The sequence below is a fragment of the Anneissia japonica genome, unplaced genomic scaffold (genome assembly GCF_011630105.1).
Source record: "Anneissia japonica isolate Jap-2015-1 unplaced genomic scaffold, ASM1163010v1 scaffold288058_len748972_cov163, whole genome shotgun sequence".
Lineage (NCBI taxonomy): Eukaryota > Metazoa > Echinodermata > Crinoidea > Comatulida > Comatulidae > Anneissia > Anneissia japonica.
Genome location: NW_022701645.1, coordinates 165,012 through 174,756, shown reverse-complemented (window position 1 = coordinate 174,756; position 9,745 = coordinate 165,012). Strand labels below are relative to the sequence as shown.

General features: G+C 33.7%; 1 protein-coding gene across 1 annotated transcript in view; it reads left to right on the top strand.

The window, feature by feature from the left end:
• Positions 1-7,418, top strand: part of LOC117103681 (tripartite motif-containing protein 2-like) — an 11,475-nt gene extending 4,057 nt beyond the window's left edge. Inside the window, exon 2 of the mRNA XM_033244278.1 lies at positions 4,330-7,418. Within this exon, the coding sequence (XP_033100169.1) occupies positions 4,342-6,504 (2,163 nt within the window). The 5' untranslated portion in view covers positions 4,330-4,341 and the 3' untranslated portion in view covers positions 6,505-7,418. The remainder of the gene's footprint in view (positions 1-4,329) is intronic.
• The last annotated feature ends 2,327 nt before the right edge of the window (positions 7,419-9,745 follow it).

Sequence of the window (9,745 nt, the reverse complement as noted above, 5' to 3'; positions counted from 1 at the left end):
TTCTTCAGTGTGAACTGAACATACAACAAACTTTGCATAGAGTATATTGGCACATCAAGGAAGTAATTAGGCATAAATATTAGCATGACAAAATAAGGTGATTAATGGAATAACTAATTGTTTATGTTTGGTCAGATAGCAGATATAAATTGTTTGCCTACTAACAAATATAAATTCATTGGTCATTTGATATACTGTATTGGATTTAAACAAAATAGTTGATGAAAATATATAATGGTATATATACGGCAATTAGAAGCATTAAAATACAGTTATGTAATAAAAATATCATGATTGTGTCGTAAAAGTGACGGGTTTTGTAAAAGTACATATTGTAGATCATATAGTGATTAAAAAAGTATAATATACAGGATATATGTCTCGAGTGTGCGTCATCAGTTGCGATTTGTTTTTTAGAAGCCTCAAGGATGATCTCTGTCTCTTATACACATCTAGATGTGTATAAGAGACAGAAGCCTAGGTCTTTGTTTAATCCATTAATGTGTGATTTCAGATGAAGGATCCAACGTAATTCAGTACATCGTCGCTCCTTAAGGGAACGGTAGTTAGATCCTATAACAATGAACCTTAAATCTTTGATGGAATGGTTTGTAGAATTAAAGTGTTCACTTACGGAAAAACCCTTTAATTTATCCCTGATAGATTTCTTGTGATTATTGATTCTTAAACGGAGTTTACATCCCGTTTCACCTACGTAGTTACCTTTGTTGCATATGGCGCAATATATAATATAAACAGCATTGGAGGCATGGCAGTTAAGTGGTGGAGGATGGATGATGATGTTGATACCAGGAACTTTGAATCTATCGGATGTGTCAATTATAGTGCATAGTTGGCATCGCCTGTTGTTACAAGCCATGTTACCATGAGTAGGATTAGCCAAGGGTAAACTGGAGGAGGTGAGAAGAGATTTAAGATTAGGGGGTTGGCGTTGAGCTAGAATCGGAGGATGAAGATAGAGTTCTGATATATTGGGGTCCTTCTGAAGAGTCTTGTAGTCATTCTTGATGGAGTTGACGAGAGACTTGATAGGGGGACAGTGATCAAATACCATAGGTATACGAGTATCGGGGATAGGTCTATGGGTGTAAGATAAAAGGTCTGAGCGAGATTTAGAAGATGCTTTTAATATAGCAGATAGTATTAGTTTGAGGGGATAGTGACAATTCAAAAAGTTAGTAGTGAGGCGAGACAGCTGTTGTTGGTAGTCTGTAGGGTCTGAACAGATTCGCTTGAGTCTGAGACACTTGACTGTACACGATAGACCGTTTAAGAGTGATAGGATGGTAGCTGTAAAAGTCAAGGTATTGATGATTGTCTGTAGGTTTGTAGTATATGGATGTAGATATGTTGCCACCGTTTCTGCCAACTAATACATCTAGAAATGGAATGGACTCACTAGAATATTCAACAGTGAACTTAATACTATGATGATAATTATTAATGATAGATATAAAATCTATAAGCTTATCTTTACCATGTTCCCAAATAAAAAATATGTCATCAATATAGCGTGAATAATGAGAAGGTTTAAATACTAGGCTAGACAGTAAATCATTTATTTCAGTAAATCATTTATTTATTTCATTTTTTTTCATTGCATTGAACCGAAAACAATTACAATATACAGTAAAAGGATAAAAACTGTCTGAAAAACAATACAATAAATGTTGGTCTCTCATTCCCCACAAGGGCCGGCAGCATATCTAAAAAGTAAAATAAATTACTGTCGAAGTGGAACGCCATACGATGTTAGGAATCGGAGAACAACAAAACAAAGAAAAATGTTTTCGACGGGCACGCTACACAATTGAACTGCAGAGAGCCTTAATTTAGGGGTAGTCCCGGCGGAAGGAAAAACAACAAATCGTCAGGGAGAATAATTGTAAAGTAACTGAACTTTATTGTACATAGGTTTTTAGATCATCGCAACACATCAGAATGATGGTGCATTCAATAACAATTACAAAAGGAAGTATAAAACATCAATATAAGAAAAAAAAATCTATTAAATACAATGACAAAAACAAAGATATATATATATATATATATAATAGGCCTATATATATATATGTACATATATATATATATGAAACTGAAATAAACTATCGCAAGTAAGTATTACAAGCAGAGTGCTCAATGGTAGACCAGAGTGGATATAAATAAATAAAAAGCGAGGTTCAACAGTAGCTTTGATTAGACATTTTATTAATAGGCCCTACTTAGTCTCGTACAACACACAGACGATTTGTTGTTTTTCCTTCCGCCGGGACTACCCCTAAATTAAGGCTCTCTGCAGTTCAATTGTGTAGCGTGCCCGTCGAAAACATTTTTCTTTGTTTTGTTGTTCTCCGATTCCTAACATCGTATGGCGTTCCACTTCGACAGTAATTTATTTTACTTTTTAGTTATGCTGCCGGCCCTTGTGGGGAATGAGATACCAACATTTATTGTATTGTTTTTCAGACAGTTTTTATCCTTTTACTGTATATTGTAATTGTTTTCGGTTCAATGCAATGAAAAAAAATGAAAGAAATAGAAAACAAAAATAGCAAAAAAGTAATTAATACAAGGAGGTAATGTGAAATGATTAAGAGTAAACTTCAAACTACTTTTATCAATTAATATATATCTGTTGACATTCTTTAAAAGACCGTAAAATGCCACCACTTCACTACTAACCCCAACGAGCAATGAACCTCTGCTGTCAAATGAAATCGGAATACTGTATTGTACCTTACATACGACGACGTATGCAAAATAGGCTTCAAATTGGACTTCAGCCATCGTCTTCTTTTGATTGGACGTTCAATTTTCATTATCCCGCCAAAAGATTTTCTCTCTATGCGGACCGATAAGTAAGCATTCACTGTGCTGTGATTGGTTGAAACCAAACTCGTATAGTGTAGCACTGTAGCAGGCGTAGGCGGAACGACTTAGGTTAAGCCAAAACTATTCCTAGTCGGACAAATGTTATCCAAGGAGGACTGATTTTGGCGGCTAAAATCAGCTAAAATCGGTCCCGCGGACAATTATAGCGGCCAAAATCCGTCCCCCGGACTAATAATGGCGACCAAAATCGGTCCGGGGGACCGATTTTGGCGTGACCGGCCTACAATAAAAAAAATTGTAAAAAGTAGCTAGTAGGCCTAGGTTATGCCCTAAAAACAGGTCTTATGCTAATAAATATTTTTATATTAATTTTTTGAAAAAATGTTTCATTACAGCTAATAGAAATATATGTTTTTAGAGTGATATGACATCAAATTCAACTCTCCTCACAAATGTTAAATGAGTTACAGAGTTTTCTGGATTTATTTTAAAGTTTAACTAGTTATATATTATTATTATTATTATTATTATTATTATTATTATTCTTTCTTTAGGCACACAACACATGTGCCAAGGATATTTATGTATATTTATACATAGCTTACTGGATTATTTTTTGATAATATTTTTATTTGTCATTATTGTCACTTTAGCTATCATTTGTCATGAATGAATAAGTGGAAATATTCAAAGGCTCTGAAAACAAGAAAATTATTTTAAAAACAGGTTTTTTGGTCAAAAATGCCAGTTTTTGGTAATAAATTTTTTCCTGGTATTTAGTGGAAAAAATGTTGTATTATAGCGAATAGAAACATGAGTCTTCCGAACAGTTTGGTACCAAAGTGAACTCTGAATAATTTTACCTGAAATACAATTGTTTCTCCAAAATGTATAATTTTGTATAAAAACAGCCATTTTGATGTCCCTTAGATGAAAACATTTCACTTGGGATCCACTGGATTCATTATGAGCAAAGTCAAAATACCCTAAATCAACTAGATCTAAGCTTCTACCTAAATACTTATTGCATCATCATTTTTAGGATATGGAATGTCTCTATATAAGCATTCAATTAAAGCATTAAATAAATCAATAAATAATTTTGGTATACTCAGATTTAATGAAGAATCAAAATCTTCATTACTGGATATGAATACTACCTCAACAGTGCTAGGCCTACTATCTAGTACTAATACATACAATATGTCTAATAAAGGAAACAAACTGAATGATTTTGAACCAGTTGCTTCTTAAATATTAATATCAGGTATATATTTTTTTAATATTATATTAATTATCTTCTTTAAGACTCTCTGTAATTAATAACTTTCAGCAGGCCATCATGTACCATGTTGGTCATATGGACAGATATACTCTACATTATCATTAGCATACAGAATAGGATTGCCAGTTTTTAAAATAATGTATATTTGTGACATTGAAAAATTTAACTAGTACTATATTAATCATTTACAGGATTGTGTCAAGATGGCTACAAGCAAATTCCATCAGTTTCTGGAAGATATTGATGAGAAAGTCTTAGAGTGTGCCATATGCTTTAAGAGACTCCAGAATCCAAAATCTCTCAACTGCCTGCATAGTTTCTGTTTGACCTGTCTGGAAGACTGGGTCAAGAAGAAGGGTAAGCTGACTTGTCCAACTTGCACAAAATCATATCCCCTTCCAGAGGGTGGGCTTCAGAAGCTTCCACCAAACACTTTCCTGAATAACTTATTAGAAACATTTGAACAATATGATAAAAGAGATCAGATCATGAAATGTGTTTGTGGAAAAGTAGAAGAATACTACTGTCAGGATTGCAGACACTACTTGTGCTCTTCTTGTAGTGACCATCATAAATTACTGCCACTGTCTGCAAATCATAAGCTACATGCAGTTGAGGATGTGCGCTCAATGACTCCACAGGACTTTGCTTTGTTAAATCCTCCTTTGTGTTCACTTCACTCTAAACCTTTGGAGTTGTACTGCCAAGACTGTAAAACTACAATATGCATTCATTGCACATTAATAGAGCACAAGGGGTGGGAAGGGAAACACAAACCAATCAGCATATCAGAAGCATTCCAAACATTTAAACAAACTTGGGCAACATTGGAGAAAAAAGCCCACTGCTTTCAAAAGAAATTACAAGATGGCCTGGGGGAAGTTGTTGCCAATGCCACAAATTTAGAAAAATGCAGAGATAAGAGTTTGATGGATATTGATAACCATATTCAAGATATAATCAACAAAGTCAATGAGAATGGAAACAAAATGAAAAAAGAAGTAGAAACAATTTATGAAACGAAAAAGCGGAAAAATGATGTACAATTAAATGAATTAAAAACACAAATATCTGAAGTTAATACAAAATTGAGTTTTGTTAAACAGTTATTAAAGAGTGATGAAGCAACAGCAGTGAAATTGAGTGAAACATTTATAATAGCACTGAGGGATAGAATCAATGAATTGCCAAAAACAGAGCCAAAGGATAATGGACAAATTCACTTCATTAAAAACAGTGAAATGTCATCACTGCAGCAGCATCACATTGGAAATATAATACAAGCAAGGAAAGCAGACTGTCTGACACTAAAGGGAGTGACATCTAGAGTGATCCAAGATCAAGATATTTTTGCAAGAGTAATCAAAATGGACAATTGTGATTATGCTTATCAACTGAAAGCAACATGGACACATCCTACAGGAGAAACCAAAATCACTCAAGTTAAAAACGACAATGATGGAGGTTATGTTGTGAGAGGAAAATGCCCAAGTCCAGGTGTTTGCAGACTGAATGTGAGTGTTGATGGTGAACTAATCAAGCAGTCTCCAATGATAATCAAAGTAGAGAAAGAAGGATTAGTGAATACCATTCAATTATGCACAAACATGACATATAATTACACAGGTCAAGTTAAGTGTGAAGATGATTGTTTGCTGGTTTCATGTCGGACAAACAAAATATACAAGTACAAGCAATCAGGGAAATATATGGGTAAGGTTACAATACCACAAGGTGTGAAAATATATAGTATGTACAAAATGAAGAGTAAGATAGCAGTCAGTGACGAAGGCAACGGATGCATCAAAATAGTTAAGATGAATGGTGAGGTGATCAAATCAATTGGTCAGGGAATACTGGGGAATCCAGCTGGAATCCATGTAGATGAGGCATCAAATGCTGTGTATGTAGCAGATTGGAAAAATGAATGCGTGTGCGTGTTTGACATCGAAAGCGGCACAATGATCAGAAAGATCAAGTCACCAGGAAAAACAATAGGAGTAGTTGATGTTGCACTTAAAAATCAAGGAAATATTCTTGCATTAGAGAGAGATTCTAAAAAGTCTTGCAACAACAGATTGCAGCAATTTGATAATGAAGGAAGGTTCATGAAAGTGCTTCTCAAAGGTGATGAGCATCGTACTGTGGGTTTTGGAGAGGTAGTAGTGGATGAGGATGACAACATCATTATAGCAAGTGATAACAAACTACAGCTGTTTAGTAGTGATGGAAAATTTATCAAAAGAATTGATAAACCAGAAAATGGAATCACTGATCCAAGTGGAGTATGCTTAATTTCACAGCATCCACGGAAAGTTGCGATAGTAGATAATGGTGACAACACTATGAAAATATATAATTACTAAAGTCCTTCTCCTTTTTTGATATGGAGCAAATGTTTAACTGAAGGAATGGTAATGGTTTAAATATTTGGTGTCTTATGTCACACTGGGATGCAGTAGTGTAATTGAGATAAAATTATCATGGTGAAATTAATAAAAAAATAATGACAACATAATACTAATTTAATGACAACAATTGTATTTTAAAATGAAAAAAAAAATGGTATTGCAATTGGTACCATATATACTTGCGTATAATTTGAGGCTTAAAATAGCACATTACAATCAAAAAACATGTTTTACTTTTACACTTGCGACATACTAATTTTAGATTTAAAATTCATCATTTGTCTTTTGTGCAGACTATCCTTAATTCTATATACTACTTCAATGAAGCTACTAAAATGTTAGAAGGCCTAGGTATTAACGCAATTTTAAATACTGAGAAATAAGCTTTGATGGACATTTAAAATCCCATAAAATGGTACTATTTAATAGATTAGCCCTGCATCTGGCTAATTTTTTGAGCCAGGTAGATGCAGTATCAAGACCATATAAAGCAGCAAAAAAATGATTTCTGATGGTTGAAGGGGGGGGGGTCGTCTTATACGCCTGACATATAAAACTTCTCAAAGATCTTTTGAAATTCGGGGGTCATCTTATACGCGGGTTGCCTTATACGAATGGAATAAATTAAGCCCTGATGTTCATTCTTCTACCAATTTAAGTATTTTTAAAAACCAGATTTGTAGGCAGTACTAATAATTAATGAAACCAAAATTTAATAGTATGAACATTGTATAAATCCCTATTTTGATGTTTTCTTGCCTTGTTTTATTTATATTTTACATTCCTTTTTGTAATTTACAGTTTACTTTTTTGGAATGGATTTTCTTCTTTTCCATAGTTTATTTTGCCTTTGTTAGGTATAGATTACAGTACTTGACTTTTGCATATAGTACTGTTTAATAATTATATTTTGTATCTATTTTATTTAATTTCTGCATTTAACTTTTGCTTTTTATGATGTACCTTTATGTGTAATTTGTTAATTGTAAATAAGGTATCTCACGGCCATAATGAAAAACAGCATTGTATTTGTTGATTTGTGCTTCGTGAATAAATAAACTTTTAGTACTACAAGAGTATATACAGTATTTTCTACAAGGCTGTTTTGGTGTCAATGACAATTGAGGAGCTTGGTCCAAGAGGGGCTGGACCTACGGTTCATGGGGATGGTTGGGGTTGTTCACAGTGTATTTACTAGACCTATGTAATTCGGTAATTAAATGTCAACAACATCACAGCCTTGAGTCAATATTTATATTTTTCATATATTTTTATTTATCTTCGTATATTTTGTATTAAAAATTTTTTTTAATGTAAAAATTATCACTTATTCAGGAGCTAGTAAACATACAATACCGTAAATATTTAATGCATAATAATATAAACTATTTTACCTTTTTTTATATCAAACAAAAAATAACAAAATATTAATTTTGTTAATAAATAATGATAAATTCTTTCTTTTGTTAAAACACATTTTGCTCTACCATGTTAATTTATGTACTTGTGTTATCTTGTAAGGCACAGAAATTTTGAGAAACAAAGATGCCCAATAATATCAGTCGTATGTAGCCAATAAGATTTTCCTAAAAAATTAATATACATTGACTTCACAATTCATCTGCTTCTAGTTAGAAATATAATAATTTATATAAACTTTGAGTAATACAGTTTTTAGTATATCATATTTGTCTTACTGTGTATTAAAAGTTATGTTATTATGATTATTTTTATTTTTTTTATTGTTACTATTTTATTGTTATTTGCTTTTTCTCAGTTGGCCTATATTATTTCTCTGTAAAGCGCATAGGGGCAATGTGCAATATGCGTTATATAACATTATTACATATTTTTATTATTACATTATTATTATTATTAAAAGTACCAGTTTTAGTATATCATATTTGCCTTATTGTTTATTAAAATGACCAGAGAAAAAAAGCCTTTGACATTCTTGTGTATTACTTGAATGTTGTATCTGTTTGTTTATTATTTATCAATGAATGCAATTTTATTGTACACCAGCCAACCCTCACACATAATGCGTGAGTCTCACGCGTGAGCATTCACTTTCTACGTCTCACGCCTACGTTGTATTCAGTGGCATAGCTAGGGGATCAAAGGGGGCACGTGGCCCGGGCCCCAGGTTTGGNNAGGTTTGGTGGGGTGGGGGGGCTGAAATGGGAGAATGAGAGTAAAAACAATAACCACTTTTTTTGTTGGGACAAGTGAGATTATCTGTTTTGGCACTCCTTAGTATTGAGTGCGATGAAGCTAACATTGCTATCTTTGATCATGTTATTAACTTATTTGCAGATGCAAAAGTACACAAAAATTTAGTTGCGAGTTTAAACAATGTTACAAATTCAGCAACTTACAAGACAATATGAATACCAAGCTGTATGCAATAAATACAACAGCCCTACAAAAGGATAATGGTAAAGTCGTATTCAAAGTTCCGAACATCGTAATGCAGTTTCAGTAGTAAGAAACAGGGGCACCGCGACCAATGGGGGGGGGGACGGTGGGCCAGGCTCCCTTTCGCGGATAGTTCCCCCACCCCCGGTCAGGGAGAAAAACCATAATTCGTCGGAGAGAAACAAAAATTTTATGTAGTAGACTCATAAAATTTAAGTAGACTCATAAAATCGATTAAATAAGCCTTTGAAACCCATAAATTGTCAACAATTTTGGGGGGCTTCGCCTCTTTGACCACTTTTGGAACATTTTAAGCAACGCTTGGCCATGCCCACTTTGCTCTCATCAGGGAAATCTTCCCCCTCATTGGGGCATCACCTTCCCACTTCCCATCGGGCAAATCCTGACGCTACCCCTGGTAAGAAAGAACCTACTATATGGAGCTAGAACAGTGCTTATATTTACAGTGCATGATACGGACGTACGGTACGGATATGCTTAAAGCCTATACAACCAATATCAACTTTTCACAGTATTATATTACAGTATAATTATAATTGGGGGAAGTGGGGCACAATTTTCTAGTCTTTCCCCCGGGCGCCAAAGCCTCTAGCTATGCCACTGGTTGTATTATCTCAAGCATAACAATTTTATAAAAGATGAAATTAATTCGTCATTAAAATGGGACAGGCCATATAAATATCTTTAACAAAGCTATACCAACTGACAACTGTAATTAGTAGCAGTTCCACCAAATAAATTTAAAAGAAAATAATTG